Below are 21,282 nucleotides of genomic sequence, written 5' to 3'. Positions count from 1 at the left end.
CTTTAAAAGTACTTTTTTAAAATCTAAAAACAGTAGCCACTACAGTTAATTAAACTTAATCCAAAAATTCTTAACCCTCTTGTTAAACCCTTTGCCACCCTCGACAAATCCTTAAAACTATGCAAATTAAACAAACATAGTGACAGGCGTAACACTTTGATTAATTTTTAACAGTTTCAGGAATTTAGATCTACATATAATAGCTATAGGTATGTTATTTCTTTAAAGCTGTTATTCTTAGAAAAACATTGCATGATGATATCATTAATATCAAACTGCAGTTATTACGTTTCATTTCTAACGTGAACGAAATTAAATAAAGTCTTGAGTTTCAGTAAGAGATGGGTTTTTATTATAAAAGAAATTTCTTCATTTTAACAAATGGGACACTGCAAGATAAAATAAATATCACATCTGTAATTAATACATATAACATTAGCTCCAACTGACATAAAATACAAAATAAATAATAATTCAGTTGCGCTACAATCTTTTTAGGCCTGGGCCTCAGATTCCTCTATCTATTTCATGATCAAAAAAATAACAATTTGTAAATCTAATTATGTGTAGCCAAGTATGTGATCCTGTGCCAGATACACGCCGTTCACTTTTTGTGTCCAAGTGCAAACTTTCCGAATGTGTGTGTGAAGTGAATGTTAAATTTGTACAAAGAAAGTTCAAACGTGCCCAGTCGGGAATCGATATTACGACGTCAGGGATAAGTGTCGCAAAATACAAAATACCAACGTTAAAAAACAATTATAAGAACATCGATACTCGGGCAGTGAAACAGAAACGAAAACAAATGAATTCTGAAGCTCCGCTCCAGTCAAAGTAATTATAAGCCACACACACATACACAAATACGCATGATATGGCGCGTCTATATAAATGAATTTACGCATCAAAGTTACTGACTCCATCATAGTTGGAGTGTCTGAAGTGCGATAGTCACAGATCTAGTGGCAGGGGATGTAATGAAACACCATTGAACACTGGGGGCAGGTTGCAAAATAGTCGAGAACACAAGTCAATATGGTTTTATAGGGTATAGTTGTGGAGAAAAGTCTTTAATTATTTAAATAACAAATCAACTGCCGTGCTGATGTTTTTAAGGAACCAACTATGGAAATATCCCTATAAAAACAGTTTGACATGATGGTTCTGTATCTGCTACCGCATTTATCATGGAGTGTTCAGATAGGTTGTTCGGATTAATCCCTGCAGCTGAGTTTGAAAATCAACCCGTATCACATCAACGTCCATCGTTCCACAAGTAAGGCATTCTGAAGGCAGCTTTTGCTGCATCACTATATAGAACCAGCTTCCCCCTGTCCGTTCCACAGGGCATTTTTTGGGAACTAGCGCACTGTGGAATCGACTCCCTATTGTATAAAAAAATCTGTTTTTAAAGGTAAAAGATATGTACAGTTGCAAGAGACTGTACCATTTGATCAAAGCGAGGTTCCGCGTCGTTAGATCACTCTCGGACTCGCACATGCTTCCTGCCCTGTGATACGTGATGCTACCTTATTTAATTTGAACCGCTTCAGCCCAGTGGCTTATGTCACGAAGAGGGTATATGAAGGACTTGGGTTTAATTTTGAATAGTAAAAATAAAATATATCATATTTGGGGACACAGTATTTAATATGAAATTATGATTAATTTTAATCATTAGAAGCTATCTTAACTAGAGTTATTAAATAAATAAATAGAGTAAATTTGTTATTATTAGTAGGCTTGTTAAAAAAAATAGTTTGACAAATTCAAAAAGGCATAAAAGATACATGTTACAGTGAAGAAAGTAAAAAGTAAAGATACATGGTGGACTAATGGCGATGTGTATTTCGCTCGAATATAAATATTAAGTTTCTCATGAAAATAAAATATTTTTTTTGTAATGAAGAAATAAAGTTCGTTAAACATTAGTGGCTTCAGACTTGCGAAACCATTCAAGAAGTTGGCTGCAAATTGAAGGAACCTAAATGGACCTAACTCTTAATAATTTCTAGCTATAACCATAAATTTTTTGACTTGAAGATGACACAGTAGTCAGATCAGGTAGATTTTTCTAAGTGTATTTTTGTGTATTTATGAAAAGTTTTAAAAACATGATTACGTCCCAAATAAAATAGATAAACATCGGCCGGAGCAATTGTTTCCCCGAGCATCTAACATTGTTAAACGTATTATTAATCCAAAGTCTAATCGATAACGACTGCATAATAAAAGCTTATCGACTGCCCCACTTAAAGCCTTGACAAGCATTGAACTTCCCCTAAGTTATTAGTTATTTTCTTCATCGTGAAATTAATTTCTGTTACCCCAACAAAATGAAGGTAAAACATGTTTATTGCCAATCACGGGGGCATAAGCGATTTGCTTGATATTCGTGTCGTATATTTAAAGTTAAAAAATTACGGGTCTCTCCATAACAGCTAAGGGACCAAACAAAGTGGAGAGATACAAGCATGGCACCAGAAACCCTTCAGTGACACGACCTTGAACATAGAAGACGACTGAGAAGATACTCTACAAAGTTCCTCTTGAAAGAACGGCTCAATTGGCCACATTTCGAATTTTTGAGTTCATTATAGGAAGGGCCTATGAAGTAAACCACGACAGTCCTTCGACTTCCAAAAAAACTAAAATTTATTCGGGTGGGATGATACTGAAGGTTAAACAGACACAGAAATCTCTATCTTATAAGAAACCTGTCAATAAGCGGAATTTTAGTTCCGAGTGTACGCGGCATACGTTGGTCATAGTAAATACGTGAAGGCGAATCTAAGTACTTACTATATCCGGTATCAATACCCTAACCTCTTGATATGATTAGTTTTTTAGTGTCCATGAGAAAGTGAAAGGTCTTTAATTTATATCAATAGTTAAATAATTCATGACATCACTCAGTTGTCGTATCAATCAAAACTCTATTTGTCTCGTTTAAAACAAGTCCGATAAAAGTAATGCAACAACATTATACTTTATGAAAATGTTCCACGCTTATTAACATAATGGTTCTATGCGCTTATTCAAATACTAAAATCACTTAGTATAGATCATGTTTTAATAGCATAATATTATGATTGACGCGCGCGAGTTTATTTAAACCACGCGCTTTCAAGAATTATTGTTTGTTTTAATTGTGTTAAGAAAACTATTGTTTTTAGAAAAAAATCTTAATCCATTTGTTGCCGTCGATACACAATTTATACTAAAATAATAAGTCCGGCGTACATACCCCGTTTCGATGTAACCTCACCGAGAAGAAAGACACTTGTCAGTCGTAAGGATGCGGAAAAATTGCATTAGTTAGGGAACAATAAGAGAAGTTCGACTGATACTGATTGTTTGCCTCACTATAGTACACAAAACGCACAACACACTTATTACATAATTATAAATTGAGGACGTAACTATTAACAAAAATATATAAATAAAATGCATCTAACATAATTCTAGCAAGACTGAGAATTACAAATGTAACATAAAAAACGATGAGATAAGAATGAGAAAAGAGAAAGATGTTAGTGGGAAACAAAAGAGAGGCATCCAAATAAGAAGGATGATATAAAAATGGGTCTAATGTGGATTCGAACCGCCAGTGAACGGAAAATTATAATTAATAAATAACTGTTTGCCAATAGATAATTAGAATAATAAGTAATTAATTTATTACTTTAGGCTATTTACTTCAAATTTAGCAAGTACACTAACCAGGAATATGTACTGGTAAACATAACTTATATAGAAAACTTGTGTAACGATCTTATTTATAAAATTTTAACTTAAAAAACCCATTATGCCAATTCTAGAACCGCTGTATACAGGATTAATCAACATCTGATAGTCCTAATTTAATCTACATATGTCAAAAACAAAATTATAATAAATACTTTAATCGTAAGTCGTAACGTAGTTTTGCTATTTAACGAGCTATCTCCCATCTATGACAACAATTAGTCAATCTAATCAGATCTAGACACATTTCTAGCGTGCCACTCATATCTATCACTTGACAACAATTGCTTGACCAATCACATGCCGTGGATTGACAAAAGGAATACGCGACTAGTTTATAAATAAGTTTATAGTTAGCTATTTCAGTGAGTGCATCGGAAAGGTTATTTGATGTTCATTGTCTTAGCTTAATTTTAACGATGCTGCTCTGATACAAAGAGATGCCTATATGGTATGACAATTACTTTGAAATCTGTTAAGAACTTCGTCCAGATCTGGGATCAAGGCAGTGCGCCCTCCAAGTTTTGCCAAAAAAGTGGCTCGCCGCACCTTCCTTTTCTCGAGGCTATTTCAAGACTCTTGAACTTCGTTTTAGATAAAACTAGAAGCCTGAATTCTGTTACCAGTAGGAATTTTAAAAACACGGTATATGTAAAATTTCCAGGTTTTGAACTAGTTTATTAATAATTGTAACTAGTCGAATTTCTTAATTGTGTCACTCACTGACTTACCCATAATCAAATCTTAAGGCTCTTCTAGCAGACATAAAAGCTTCTAAAGCTGAAGCTCAGTTCGGTTTGCTAAAAAAACCAACTAAATAAATACGCACGGGAACACAAGTAATACATGTTATATCAAATTAAATTGTTTAGTGCAAATGCATATATATATATTAGATATTGAAAACATAAAAGATTTGTAATATTAATATGGTGATTATAGAATAATGTAACTGGTCAGCTTATGTAATACCTGAAAACAGAAGGTTACTTAAGTAGCAACTGAATAAATCGGTTTATTTACATGTTGATGTCATCAATTTTCTATGCAAAATAGTGCCCGATAGAAAATGTGGCAACTATTTATTTATTTCAGAAATACACACATTATCTGTATATTTTTTTATAACATATGCAATTAGTATTTTCAATAAATGGTGGCATAGTGTGGAGTGATTAAAAGGCATTTTTCTTGACGATGTCGAGATTTTTATATTTTAATGACGTTACTAAATAATTGTCGATAATTACTCAGCTAAAGTTACTGTATCATGTGGCATGATAGCGCCGCGAGCGATATCCGAATGTAGATTAAGTTATAAACGATGTGTTATTTCAAATTATTCGTAACATATGTTTAGACATATCGATTTAAGTAAAGCTTATTTTAACGTCAAATACCAAATTTTTAGGTACATTGACACTTACATACTTACAAACCTACAAGAAGACTGAAACCTTAAATTTGACACAAAAACACTAAACAGCTATCAAAATGAGGCTTTTAAAATTAAATATCTCGAAAGATGAGGTTTAACTTCTTCGTGTAGTTACAAATAAGTCGTATTATAAAATTCAGCAATTGGGGGAAGGTGGCACAGGACACAGAAAGTTTCTCGTTTCTAAAATCGCAAGTCAGCGGAGTCACTAAGTACATAATGAAAAAATGTCACATTACATTACATATGTCATGATCATCGGTGGTGTGAACGCTTCGCTGTCATATAAGAATTCCTTATCCAAAGATAGCATTACCGTTGTTTTTATAGAACAGGGGCAAACGGGCTCACCTGATGTTATGTGATATCGCCGCCCATGGACACACTCAATGCCAGAGGGCTCGCGAGTGCGTTGCCGGCCTTTTAAGAATTGGTACGCTTTTTTCTTGAAGCACCTGTGTAACTATATGATAAATGGTCTTCGTGTCTGATATTTAACATTTTCCTTTTATCTAGTTGGGGTTGAATGTTTAACTCTATTGCCTTCCACTTGCACCACATCATCATATCGCATCTGAAATCTTACGTACATTTCATTGATGGGCTTTGAGCGGCTTAACGTTACTTTGACTGAGAGGTGTTCTAATATGACTTAAAGCACTTAACTTCATACACCCGCTCTTAAAACGTGTTGATTATATTATATCTTTATCTACTTAGGGTGGTAATAAGAGCATAAGATAAATTTGTAACACATATCTCTATACTAACATCATGTTTAAAATCAAATAGACTTTGGTTTGTACAAAGCTGAATAACACACACACACACACACACATTTATTCTTAGTTCTTTATAAAATTTGCGTATTCATTAAACAGGCATCTTTCAACATATGAATTTAAGGAATATCTGAACAGATACAACTTGAATAAATGGTTCATCCTTTAAGACCGAACACGCACTTGTAAGACCCCTGGCAATTCACGTGGCCCATGGGCCATTAATAGGTAATTTTAAGTGCCCTCTGTCTCATAAAGAAAGACAACCACTATATACTATATTAATATATACTTTACATAACAGTACTGTAACAATATTGATTATTGTTCTAATGAGACGAGTCAATAGATCTTCCCGATAACGCTAAGTGGATAGCATTGTTATCTTAAAGTGATAGTGTGATAATTTATCGTATGTTTACACTTCTATAGTGAAGTCTTCTAAGTGAAGGAGAAAACGACATATAGAGCCAAGTCTTTTTTTATAATTTATGATATTTTTCTTTATTATTATGTCGATTTAAGAAAACCCATATATCGTAGGCTATACTACTAGTAGATCATAAACCAATAAGATTTCTTATTTTAGAACGGTATTATCACGCCACTTCCGATGGGTAGACTAAAAACCAATGTAGGATAATGAAAGCTATATATATATGCCGCTCACCTCACCTTCATGGTACCAATTTAAAACCTGCCGAAAGCTATTTTATTTTTGGAAGGCCCAACTTTATAATTTTACTTTATTAAACCATTGGAAGTTCAAAGATTATTCTTAGAAGAAATGCACGGCATGTTTCTATTGTTGTTTTATTTTAGAAAGGAGTAAAGCTTAACAAGGCTCAGTTTACGAGATCGTAAACTGTTTGATCCTACGACACGGAAAGTTAAAGAAGATTCCTTTACTTCATTCGTTGACGGGCAGAGTGTTGGTGGAATAATACGTCCATGGTATATAAATATATAAGTGTTAAGATTACTAATAATCATTGGAAAAACTATAAATAACATAAAATCATGATAATATATTTTTGCGGACGGTAAACTATAAAATATTTAATTCTGAAACAAATATTTTAAATAAATTATTAATCAATCTTTTCATCGTGGTAATTAATTATCAAATTAAAATGAAAGTTGGAATATTATTTTTCAATTTAAATTTAGAAATTTGTCTTCATATTTATGTGATTTTATATAAAAAATGTATGGGGTATATTATTTGTAGAATTGTTGGATCAACTTAGCTTTAAATTAATCGAAATACTCAGATCCTCGACCAACCTCAATCGCCAACTAATTGGTTTTGAATAAAACTGTAATTACGGCGTCATTACACTCGCACAGTATCGGGTTAGGCCGTAATAACGCTAACGAGATTGTTATCTATACATTTACAAGCCAACATCGGATATCGTTTTCGACGAAAATTTAAAAAAGCTTAACTTTCTAACGACCGAAAGCTCCTGCAGTTTAAGAGAACATTTTGTAACATATCTTTTGTTATTATTATTAGTTTCCATTTTCCTTCCAACCGTTTTGACCGTTTGCGAACGTGATATGTATTACCTCACAGCAAACTTATTTGCAACTATGATACTCCAAAGTCTAATACTAAGAAGTGTTTACTATTAATTCTATTCTTAGGCTTTGACCTTTCACTTAAAGCCTACATATACCTATCACTTCACATTAGAAGCATTGGAGTATGCGGTGTCAAGCCCACCTGAAGATTTGCATATTCAGCCCTCATTATGAGGTAAAACTAGTATAAAACAGCCGTGTAGACTCCACGGAAGACACATCAGAGCAGCAACCGTGTGAGCAACATGAAAGTACTAGTTTTGTTGGTGGCACTCAGCGTGGCGAGCGCAGCTGAAGCCCAAGGTGTTTACTGTGGGAGGAGGTTGGCTATGGCGCTGGCAATGCTGTGTGAAACAAACGAAGACAAACGAGGGGACTGGTCTATGTATGGACCATTGGCGCACGACAGGACAGAGCATCAAAATAACTGGTCCGACTGGCCGTCATTACCTCAACCATGGCTGCAGTTAAGCCGGGCGCACAGCCTTGGACGCCCCAAAAGACAGGTCGTAATGGAGTGCTGCATGAAACCCTGCTCGGAAGATGAACTTATGGCCTACTGCTAAGTTATGGATCGTAATAAACTATTAACTTATTAACTGTTTTATTTTCAATTGGTAATACACCTTGATCTTAACAGTCTTCATTCTTTTTAAAAAGGTTTTCAAAAATCAGTGGCGCTACAACCGCTATGTATCTAGGCTTCAGATTTCTGAGTCTGTTTCATGAACATTGGTCAATCTAATTAGGCAAATAGGTAATATACCTTTTGTGCTTCATACCCGCCGTATACTTTTGGATCTAAGGCAAGACGGTTTCCTTACGATGTTTTGCTTAACCGAATGTTAAATGCGCACATAGAAAGATAGTCCATTGGTGCACAGCTATGCTCTGTATATCAATGAACTACACACAAAAATGTATCCAGCAATGTCTAAGCTTTGTAGTGCTATATCCGCAAACTTAGGTCTGAATGTAAGTAATGGCGCCCCATCTATAGTCCGCGCTCGCCATAACTAATACCGCTTTCAAGATCCAAGACTGTATAAATAAAATACTTTCACATTCGCCGCCGACCAGTAATAGAGCCTTCATATAAATTTATTTGACCCCCGCGGTCTTTACACGTGGCCCAAGTTGAATCATAATCATTACCCGAGATATTAATATAAATATTATATTCTATATTTATTATATTTTGAGCCTCTGTATCAAAACTTATTAAATCAAAATAAATTAGTATTTAAAAATTGTTTACGCAAGTCCTACATTTAAACACAAGTCCTTTGACGTGTACTTGAACGAATTTATTGTATTAAATAAATCAGCGTTTCGAGTAATACTTACAATGATAAGTCTTGACTCTAAATCCCACCCTTGGAATATTAGTACATATGTTATTATGTATATAGAAGTATCAACGCTCTCTCGTTTCCCTTGAGGCCTCTTACAATGGTGTTAGGTAACCGTTCAGCTCTTATATTTTAAGATGACAGTTTTATTGATGATGTGTTTAAAACAAATACTCCATCCGCTTATAATCTTATAATGAAACGCGATAATCACAATAAATTATTATAAAGTATGCGAGGGACGTCGATTAATCTTCCAACGTTTCTAAACAAAAATCTTAGCAGTGATAAAAATTTTAAATCTGCCACAATATTATTTATTGATTTACGCTGCATTTCGATAAGGAGTAATTTATTTATAATAAGTGTCTATTAATTAAAATTAAATTTATGCTCTGTACTATTTTAATAATGAAATATTTATTTCCAACTTACAATATTATTTACAAATATTAAAGAACAAATTTAGAAAGTTTGGTCCCTGTGGCAGTGTACCTACTGGCATCATTTCCTCACTGTATTAAAATACATATTCGTTGAGCAAGGATAGCACCAGCTCTGGGGTCTCGGGTACCAACTACCAGGCATTTCCTATATAAATGTTTTGAGTATAGGATGGCATATAATGAATTTATATAAGAACATGGCGCATACAAGGCTACTGAATTTAATATCGAATATTTTTTTTAATGATAGAGCTTGCCAACGCTCGGCACACTGATACATTGGTAAAAACAAACACAAGAATTTTACGTTTTTCGTCCGTTCAAATAAATATTATTTAAGGTAGTTTTTGTCTTTTTTTATTTTCCATTTCCAAACCAATTTATATATTATTATTATAATTTACTTAACATCTTCCTGCTAGTTTACCTATAAAAAATCTAATGACCATATACGAGATGGAAAACATAGTTGGCACAGTTGCCTCCCAATATTGGCTATTATTTTCAATCTATAAAGATAAGCTCAAGTACTCTCAATGCCGGTATTGCCACAGGCGGCATCTAGTGTCTTGCAATTAGTTTCGGCCGCCAATAACACATCATAAATTCGTTAGAGCAATTATTGTGCCATAAATAACGCAATTATTTACAAATAAATCATCAAAGTTTCGTCAGATTCCGCTATCTCTGTGTAACGGTATACGGGGAATATTTTTGGTTATAATTATTATTAAGGCTTTGATAGGCGCTGACACAGAGCTTGAATTGAGGTTGAGTACAGGTGCTTTTCACTTGGTTGGTTATAAAGGAAAATTATACAGAAATCCAGTGAGACCCAGGTTTGCAGTGCCATGAGTAGTGGGAGGGGGGGGGGGTCAATAATTTTTTCTATGATAAATAAAACTTGCGATAGCTTTTGCCAATCACGCGCTACCGAACTAACATGCACCTTATTATTTATTTAAGGGGTGACTACGCACTCGCGAGCCCTTAGGCTCACGGCTCAAATATAAGGTGAGCATTATTCAGTTCTATAATATTATTTGAAATAAGTGAGTAAGTATAATACGAATAAGTGGGTTAAAATACTGCAAAAATAAAAATGTATATCACGTAATTTGATCAGGAAAAATACTAACCACTCGTTAATAAGCTCATAAGCCGTCACGCATATTTTTATTTTTGATCACAAAAAGACGTCTTATAATATCGAGGGGCAATAAAAACATTCATTCAATTTTCATCATCAGCTCATCATTATTTCATGTCTGGTAAAGAGAAAAATCTGGAAGAAGTCTTTAGTTAATATAACATAAATTAAGATAGACATACAGTTACATTGTACGAAGTTAGGAAATCCGTGGAGGTTAGAAATGTGACCTCTCAAAGGTCGCAGAGGCATTATACAGTTTTTGTGCTGGTGTGGTCTCACCGAAATATTTAAAGAAGGTAAGAAAAAAAACTACTACATAAATAATAAATACTATTTTTAATAAAGCTTCCTACGTACAATAAGCTTCATATTAATGATATCAACATTATTTACTATGAAAAACATTCAATACATACAATCTACCTTCTAACATATAACATACCTATACCTATAACGGTCTAAACCACCTCCGTACGGCTGACACTCTTCAAATCGGGAGTTAATTCGTAACAAACATACAAAACAAAGATTTGTGTGAAGGACATTATCATCTATAGGTACAATAATGATAACATTAGCCTTCAACAGACCGTTCATACATAAATTAAGTAAATACCTTGTAATTAAATAAACTGTAACTAATAGGACACAGAAAGATAACATGAGAACATAAAACTTGAATGTTTAAATATCAATTAGCTTCAGATTGCGAATGGAATGAAATTGAGTGTCATAATTCATTTAAAGAGAAACGATGTCTGTCCCGGACTGACAGGTTTGCGTGCTCACACAGCCACTCGTCCAATCAGCCACTCTGAAATTACCCGATGACAGAAAGAGGAACTGGATTTTTAAATTATCCCACTTTAAATCTATGGTTTACTCAACTTGACAGTATTAGTTGATTTGTATAAGCCGTAGAGAGTAGAACCAGGCTCAGGGATTTATTATTTCTATCTGCACAATTGATACTTGCGAAGAAATCTGATCGAAGTAAAAGATGGAGTAGTATTTTTTCTCGGATATACTATCTATAACTACAATTTCAAATAAAGCTCAATTTAACATGATGATTATATATTCAAATATATAATAATAAATCTGTGTAAATTTATTTATCATGTAATTATATTGTGTAGGATTCTCACAAAGAAAGGAAATCCAGTAGTTTAAAGTCGTTCCAGAAAGAATACTAAAATATGCGGGTTTGTGAAGCTTACAAAATATTATACATAGAAGAAGTGCAACTGTCATCCCAGAAGTCGTAGGTTCGATCCCGGCAGGGCAACAATGGACTTTTTTTATGTGCGCATTTTACATTCGCTGGAACGGTAAAGGAAAACAACGTGAGAAAACTTGCCTTAGACCCAAATAGTCGACGGCGTGTTTCAGGCACAGGAGGCTGATCACCTACTTGCCTATTAGATTGACAAATGAAACAGATCGATATATATATATATTTTTATTATACATCGATGTTGCAAAACATATTATACGAGAAATCTTTTACACGACATAATACAATTGAGTACAGCGTATCCAAACGATTGAGAACGCTCCGAAAACAGGAACCATAACTCAGGCTGAATGTAGCGTCGTCGTCTTGACGTTTTCAAAGTGTTTCAGCACTTGTCGTTAAATTAGCGCAACACGCACTTGTAGTATTCGTAACGGGTACCGAATGTACCTATACAGCGTGTAATGTATTTTAATAATAATAATAAGTTGTTTATTTTCAAGCAAGTCAAATCAAAAATCACGCATTCAACATACAAAAATATCAATTTTCGTAATGTCATATAAGTCTTAATTTAATCACATTACTCGGCAGTGATGAAGGTGATTAAATAGTTTGATATTCGACATTAATCGATACTGTAAGTACAAGGGGGCACGGTTCGTAAAGTTAGCAAAATTTCAGCGATATAAAAGCAATACATTAATTATGATTTAAAAAATCTTTCCTTCTAAAAGTCTAAATACAATATATACATAATAATAGTTATAATAAAAAAAAATACTTTTGTGCACTAAGAAACAGACTGAACCTCTAACAGATGATTTCTTTTTCCTTCTAATGCTTCCTTGTTCTACTGACTAAAATATCAAATATATCAGAACGCAATATAGTATAAAAACCCATTCCTTAAACAAACACAGATCGCGTATCAGATACTCAGACCAATTGTTAAAACAAATACGACCATGCATACTTTTTCAGAAGCCGGGTAAATTACTTATACTACTATTATGAGAGATGTGGGGTCACTCTGTTCTCTACCGCATTTACCATGGGGAGTTTAAAAATAGGGGTTCGGACTAATACCAGACTTTTCATCAGACGAAGGCAGAATACGAAATTTTAATAAATTTAAATTCACACTAGATGTTCGCCGTTCCACCAAAACGGAATTGAGGGTTTTTAAATGCAGCATTTGCAGCAGACCATCATTGTGGTACTAGCTGCCCACTGAAGTATTTCCGAACCAATTCGACTTAGAGTCCTTCAAAAAAAGAGCGTACCACCTCTTAAAAGGCCTGCAACGCACTCGCGAGCCCTCTGGCATTGAGAGTGTCCATGGGTGGTTGTATCGCTTAACATCAGGTGAGCCTCCTGCTCATTTGCCGTTTGCCTGTTCTATAAAAAAAAATATATATTTCCACAAAACAGGATGTTTATCCAAGAGAAGTTTGTTTACCTATACCTAAAAGTTTCTATAAAACAGATTGCAAATCCCATATATTTGTTGATGCACGAAGCCTTCAAATCCCATTCGTTACACATCTTACTGTAGCAACAAAACTAGATCTAGACTTTTGCACAGGACATGTAAATATGTCGAAATTATAACTCGGACATTTTCATTTGAATTGCGATTAAATACATTTGCATGTTTAACGTTTATGGTAATTTATTGCTTTATTAAAACACTTTTCGAAAATAACAACAAACATATTTCAATTGAAAACGTTTATTTATATAATATAGCTGACCTGGCAAACGTCGTCTTGCCAAACTACTACCTTTAACTCAGCGCCATCTGTTAGAATTGTATCAAATAATAAACAAATGTTAATGTTATCGTAATTTTAGTAAGGATGCCTATTTTTTTGAAAATGAAATATAGCCTATGTCACTCAGGAATGATGTAGCTTTCCAACAGTGAAAGAATTTTTCAAATCTGCCAAGTAGTTTCGGAGCCTATTCAATTCATACAAACAAACAAACAAAAAATCAAACCTTTCCTCTTTATAATATTAGTATAGATTATAAGACAAATTCGATTTGTTTTAGTCGTTTTAGGTTTACTTATTAACAGTTCGTTGCAAATATACAAAAATATACTACAATTAAAATAATTTAATAAAAAAGAAAGCAACTGGCGGCCTTATCGCTTTCCAGCGATCTCTTCTAGGGAACCACTATTTTCATCACTATTATTTCGGTGTTTTGGTGGATTTTTTCAATTTTATGAACGTTACATTTCAGTAAAATCATACTGTTCAATATGACCACATCCTTGCTCAGAAATCCATGTGTTCCAGACTAACATGCATATAGATAGACGGAGCTAGACATCATTTTATAATATCTAATAGGGCAGTTTCTGCTGCGCACCAGCACCATGTGCAACCAGCTCCCCACTAAAGTATTTCCGAATTAGTTCAACTCCGTATCAATTCCCACCTATATCCACCCCATCATCGCCCGCAACGCCACATTAGTGTTCTATAAAAACTATATCTGTGAGATGCAAACACAAGTAAATATCTAAAAACAATTGTCTTATGAATGCAAACAAACAAATAAAAATATTAATGCACCAATAAAGTAGGAATGTACTATTTAAGAGAGCCATAAACATTTTTATATCCTGACATTCGCAGTTGGCACATTGGGGACATAAAAATGTTAAGATTGAAGCACTTTTACTTGTTAATGTTAAGATAATGTCAAGTCGAAACGGCAAGACGAATTGCATTCTGGTTTTATGTAGAAATCGTGCATAATTATGATATATGTTCGTTTCAGTGAAATATGTTGATCATTTGTAACCCAATTAAAAGGTTTATTTTATTTATGAATGCGTCTTATCTACATAAACATACATTTAATTTGTTTCCTTTATTTAAGAGTAGCCTTTACGAGACTTCTACTCATTGATTCTAGAAGACAATTTTGTTTAAGCTGATGAACTGATTTTGGATTAAAAATTGCTGTATCGTTCGTAATATTTTTAAATGCTAGAGAAATACACGATATAATATTTATATTACTATGGGTCTGTTTCACAATGTCCGGATAAGTTCCAAATAAGCTATTTATTACTTATTGGTAGGATAAACAGTTGTTGTGTTTCACGACTGCCAGGTAGCGCGAAATTTCTTCGGAAGTTTTATCTTCCGAATAATTTATGTGTTGCATAGCTATTTGGTACTTTATCCATACATTGTGAAACATATTTGTTACATCTAAGTTATGTTTAAGATAAAAAAGCTTTTATTCCTTCAAATGTAATCCTGCTAACGAACACGACAAACATTATGAAACAAATTAGTTTCGCGATAAATGCGTAAAAGGTTCTGTCTCAAGACCTTAAGTTCACATTTTGTCAGTTGCACAAATCTGGTTCGGTCACGTCACAGAGCATAACAACGGCAAGTGATAAGATCAGACCGACACGTGAGAGCATCCGTGTGAATGCGAAATCATATAATAACAGTGGCAGTAAGCTTCCCTTTATATGTAAACCATAGTGGAAACAAAATGTTTGCTATCGGTGTCTTAGAACAACAAATTCCTGTTTATTTTAGATTGTTTGAAGTTATACTTCTTTTGGCGCGATGGAGAAAAATGACGAGACTGAATTTTAAATTCGACATCGTAAAGTTGGTTCTAGGTGGCATGAAAATCGATAACTATGTTCAAGTTGTATATTCTAGTATTTTTATATTTAGAACACGTGTTTCGTAACAGTACAATTACCTAAACAGTGTGAATAATGTTAATCACTACTGCATTTTAGTTATTTTTTTTCCATACGCCAAAGAAGTATAACTTCTAACGCTTGTACATAAGTACACCCACTCTCTTTTTTTCTTTATTTATAGTATAACTTTTTTATTGTATACTATATAACGTCGTATTACCTACATATGCAAATGTAATACACCATTTTTAAAACATACCAAAGATAACCTCAAACAACAGCCCTGAAAGACATATTTCTGAAAGCACCTTTAATATATGACAATCAATAAACCTTATCTATAAACATAAGAAATCACTTCTTAATTTATAAAAAGACATAAGAACATACAATAGGAATAGATTTTATTGGAAAATTCAATTGTTGTTTTTAGTATGTTTCTATACTTATTTATGTTTCCACAAATAATTAATTCAAGACCAATATTAGTCAAATCGGTCCAGCCGTTTAATTTACCTTCAGATTTGAGCCATCAAATTAATAATACCAATTCGACTTAGGGTCCTTCAAGAAAAGAGCGTACCAATTCTTAAAAGGCCGGCAACGCTCTCGCGAGCCCCCTGGCATCGAGAGTGTCCATGGGCGGCGGTATCACTTAACATCAGGTGAGCCTCCTGCCCGTTTGACCGCAGTTCCATAAAAATAAAAAAATCGAAGTGTGTGTACTTTTTCTTTTATTTCTTCTTCCACCAATGCTTTTAAATCCTATCAACGTTTAATATTGCCCATATTTTGTCTGAACGATCCGGTAAGAGTACGGAGTCACAGGTGAAGAGTGAAAATAATGTGAATGTGCGACACACGTCTGGCCATAAACAATCGCAGACGATGCGATGTTCAGATCGTGCATACACAATTATATAGCTCATTTGCATAGCCAGGACCAATGTGAACTGATCGACTGTATGGTGCAATAAGCAGGTTTAACACGGTGACTCTTGGTGTAGTTGCTTTTGTAAAGCAACGAAAGGAAATCGGCCTCTCTAACTTAATTGATCAGCCAATAGTGCAGTAATGCACTAAAAACGTGAAAAAATACGAAATTCAATGGCAACTGGCAACAAATTCTTCGCTAATCTTTTAAATCGTCAAATTTTTTGACAGAATATACGAAGATTTGGCGTGAGCTTTGACTTTTTAAAGCTCGCTCGTGTCTCTTCACTTGATTACCACTGATATTGTCACTATAAACTATAAGAGTGGTATAATACAGCGTTCCAGCATCATTTGCATACAAGCCTAGCTCCTTGTATGAAATCTAAATACAAAGTGCAACTTTGTCTATTATCAGGTATTACAAGTTCCTCAGTGGCAATAATTAATACGTTTACATAATTCTGGCAGATTTAAGAACTTAATAGGTAACCTAATAAGGTCACGAACAATTTGTTTATGAAAAAAATAAATAAAAATAAAAAAAATGATAAAATTGTCTTTTACTTAATATGGTCCCCAAATGAAATTGTAACAACAAATAAAAAATTTGCTAATATTTTTATTAGAACATCATTACATTACTGATTACTGATAACTTGGTATTTTTAAAAGACGTTGACATTTTAATAGCAAAGTCTTTATGGAGACTTTTTACTGAGAACTTCAGAAGGTCAGCCAGCCACAACCTTACAATCCCCATAAGCCTTATAATTTCTGTGATCATTTTCATATTTTATATACAAGTGGATATCTGTGCCAATCACTATCTATATGCTAATATTATAAGTTTAAATTAAATCCCAGCTATAAATTGATTTTAGATGGAAATGGCAAGGAAATTGACTTAGCAGCGAATCGGCAATATCGAATTTACTATCATTGATAGTCTACGAATATTATATGCATTTCCAAGAACATTATATCTTTCACCGTTCATGTCACCTACATTTGCAGAATTCTACATATATAATTAACGTGACAAATATGCTAATACCATTTTTATAGTTTAATCTTTTTCCTTGTGGTAACCGAAAGAATAAGTGTTGTTCTCCGTCACGAGATAGAAAATTTCATGTGACTTAGTAGTTTTGAAAAAGGTATGTAGGAAGATTCTGCATACCACATGCAGAAAAACATAAACAACAAACTTAATTACACAATAATAGTAAAGAAGATAGAGAATGTGGACTAGCTAGGCTTCCTTGAGTCCGAAGACAGCATCCCTTCCATTCCATTTCATAATAAATTCTAGACTTAGAAATTTACGCCGGCTTTTTCTCTCGGCCTACACCCACTGTCTTCTGTGCCGCTGAGTAGGGATGCCTACAGGTTCGAATTTAATAACGTGGAATAAGTGATACCATTATGATCTTATGTTCCAAAATAAACGTTTTTTTTTTACATATAATAAAATACTGTTGCACGACAAGAATTATTTACTTTTCTGCATAGGACACGTTGAGATGTTGCTTAAGATAAGTAAGTTCACTAAAACTGTTATAATTTTTGTATCAATAGTGAAAATTTTGTTTTGTGTTTAAAGATCTTTCATCTTAGTGAGACCTTTATGTCTTGTGAACAACTGTGAGTTCATTTTTAACAGATATTGTTTGAAGGCGTGTGTTTCTTTGTTTTATTGATTCACCGATTAATGGTTATAAAATGATTTATGATAAGCCTTGAAGACGACCATGGCTTACATTGTTCTATCAGATTTGATGAAGCTGTAAAATCCATAATCAAGGGTAAAGTTGTAAAGTAATGTGGGAGAAACTATAATATTGCTACAATTCTATTTGAAATATGTTTTTATATGTGTTATTAAGAGTAGGAGAGAATTTAAATATTATTTAAAATTTCTGTTCGACAAATAACATCGAATTAGTTTAGAAATATATTTTATTATTACTCCAATTTCTTTCGTAAATAATTTAATACAACCGGTTTACAGAATAAATAGTACTTACGTAGCAGGTAAAGTTCATACGTTCAATACAAAAAGTCATACCATGAAGGAATTTCTAAAAACTTCCCACTAAAGAAAATAATCCACGTTACCTTATATTTAAATTAAACTATAATGAAATTACATTAAGGTTCAATTTCAATTGTACATTTCAAAGTTGACAAATCATCGTTGATAAGTGTGTGCAGATGATATTATGCATAGACACGCGTTCCTTTATTGTCAAACAAGGCTCCAAGCAGGCCAAGATATACTCTAACACTCTTTAGATAAAAACTATTTTAAATTGATACGGTGTTATGGTTAAGAGATTTAAAAATCGAACTATGTAATAGAGAATCATAATAATCATTTAAAAAACGACTTTATTGGCTTCAGAGTAATGTTACATTTCGAATGGCATTGTTAAGGGTAGTGTTTGCGCACAGTGGCTTTTGTTAGGAATGATAATCCGCAGCGGGCGTGCGTGATCGCGACCGTGTTCCGATTAAAAAAAAAGTATAGAAAAAGCATTACGAACACGGATAAAAAACGAATGGAAAAGACCACGTTTTTAATTTAATTAAGTTGTGGCAACGACATCGTGTAAAAGGATTTATAAATGTGAGACAAATAAATGCGTGGGCGGTTGTAACTAACTAGTTGACCATTCGTAGAATGTTAAAAAACTAGAAGGTTTGTAAAAAACACATTAACGATTCGATACGTATATTTCGTTAGCAAATTGCAACGAGCTTAGTAATTTGAAAATTGTAAAGTTATTAATTTATTGATTTGATATTTTATATACTTACATAGAGGTGACCCCGTGGAGCAGTGCGCCCAATAACCCTAAGGCCATCGTTCGAAACATGGCTTAGCAAAAATCGACTTTTCGTTCTTTGTCTAGAATTAACACTCGCTCGTCTCCTAATAGCTCACAAAAAAAAGACTCAACGCTTAACTTGTTAATTAGAAAAAAAACATATAAACACAGAAAACCGAGGCTAAAACTTCGCTGTTTATGTTTTAATAGAATTTGCTTATTGTCGTCATGGTTCGTAATTAATATTAAAGTGTCCCAATTAATAAGTCAAGCGTATTGAATAAATCCTACGATTAATTTAATTATCAGGCGACAACGACTGTGTAAAAGGATTTATGTAAGGATGTCGTTTTTACGGTTCATTACACAAAGGTAATGTAATTAGCTTTTATCAACAACTCTTTACCTGATTCATTAATCTTATAATAACAACGGAAATTTCAGTTAAATCTTTGCTAGGGTGTTTGTTAAATAGAAATTTTAGTCAGTAAAACTTGACTAAGATCTTGCTTAGCTAGCGATCTCATACTTTTGGGCTAAGAATTTACCGTGTTCGTGCTAAGCAATTGCTCAAATTAAAAACTTATTACAGACAGTACACGAAAAAAAAACAGGAATTGAATGTACCTATAATATTATGTGGGCAGAGATTTCGCCCCCACATGTACCTAACTGTGTCTAGCTCTAAACCATTAAGTAGATACGCTTTTTAATTGAAAAAGCACTAAATGTATTAATCTAACATAAACAGCTATCATCCATCATCGTTCCTGCCATATTGCTTCAAGCAATCCCACTTTGACTAATGGCGTTCCCGCCAAACTGATTTATTAAATAAAATTAAAGCCTTGATAAACGGGCACCGTCAGGCAAATTACGAGACACTTTGCCTTAAATCGTCCGATTTATTCTACCGATTCCATTTATATATACTTTTTAAAACTCATTAATATATCTTCAGGTTGGTATTACTGGAATACATGAGATGAATTTAAAAATATTAAACAAAGAAACAATATTTACGTACAAAAGTGTATCCGTAACTTACGCAAATTTTACCATTTCAGTATATAATTGTCTGTTGACAATACAAATTCCTTTCACATTCGCATTTATAATTATAGTATAACGTCTTCATTTTGTTTGTTTTCATCTTTATTTTACATTAAGTAATATCGCTTATTACGTCTATTAAAATCTACCGTAACAAGGAACGTAAGATGTTCGGAATTTAAATTCCGTTTTCAACTTTTCAATAGAGCCTTGGAGTTAATATTTTTTCCACGCACGATCTCGTACGGAAGGGACGTAAATCACCCATCCCCCAGCATAAAGTTTCGGGGTTTAGCTAATAAAAACTGGGGTGAGTTGCAATGAAACGGATACAATAAATAAATGTCGTAATTAACTCTATTCATACATCAAATTATTTGGATTAGACTGTACCGCAGTTGTGGGACAAAAGGAAAGTACGCGAATTTGCTTCTGACAGCTGTTGGGGGCGGCCATTTGTCAATAAAATCTTTACAATTTACAAAATTAATGCGATTACCCTAAAATTACCCAAATAGAAATATTAATATCAATGAAGACCTATTTCGAACACAGTTTCCACAAATCTCATTATAGTCAGTGCAGCCATACTTTATCTACTAACGTATATTTTTTGAAACTCCAAAATCTCAAAAAGTTTGTACTAGTATCTCGTCGCTTGAAAAATATTATTTTATAATATGTTTTAATATTGCAAGATACACCCACAGCATAACCTCAGGGCCTAAGTCGTAAGAGATATTTTATTGTGTTATAAAAATAGCGGTAAATAGTAACTATCGATCACAACGCTCGCCAGTTCGATCAAAATAAACTGAGCGCGGAACTGACACATTTTCGCCTTTCATGAGATTATAAAAATAGTATGAAAGTACTTGTTTACATTACGTTGAAACTGAAATCTAGAAGTGATTTGAAATTATGTAAAAAATGTTTTTATGTATATCTTTTAACCGTAAATAATCTTGGTTTTTGTCAAAGTTTGAAGAGAAGAAGAAGAAGCCTGAAAGCTTCAGTACCGAATGT

The 21,282-nt window shown here is 33.4% G+C and overlaps 2 protein-coding genes across 4 annotated transcripts in view; one reads left to right on the top strand and one right to left on the bottom strand.

The window, feature by feature from the left end:
* The window catches only part of LOC111003490 (netrin-B), a 99,448-nt gene that overhangs the window by 67,042 nt on the left and 11,124 nt on the right, over positions 1-21,282 (bottom strand). The gene's annotated exons all lie outside the window — the stretch shown is intronic.
* On the top strand, positions 7,735-8,129 carry LOC123689658 (bombyxin A-3-like). The gene has a single exon (XM_045630885.1). It carries the CDS (start codon positions 7,800-7,802, stop codon positions 8,118-8,120), a length of 321 nt encoding a protein of 106 aa, XP_045486841.1. The 5' UTR covers positions 7,735-7,799; the 3' UTR covers positions 8,121-8,129.

Source organism: Pieris rapae, chromosome 13 (assembly GCF_905147795.1).
Source record: "Pieris rapae chromosome 13, ilPieRapa1.1, whole genome shotgun sequence".
Taxonomy (NCBI): domain Eukaryota; kingdom Metazoa; phylum Arthropoda; class Insecta; order Lepidoptera; family Pieridae; genus Pieris; species Pieris rapae.
The sequence above is the reverse complement of the archived record's forward strand: the minus strand, read 5'-3'. Positions and strand labels throughout refer to the sequence as shown.

Bases quoted from the DNA above. Each gene is read 5' to 3' on its own strand.
- LOC123689658 (XM_045630885.1), top strand. From the start codon at position 7,800: ATGAAAGTACTAGTTTTGTTGGTGGCACTCAGCGTGGCGAGCGCAGCT.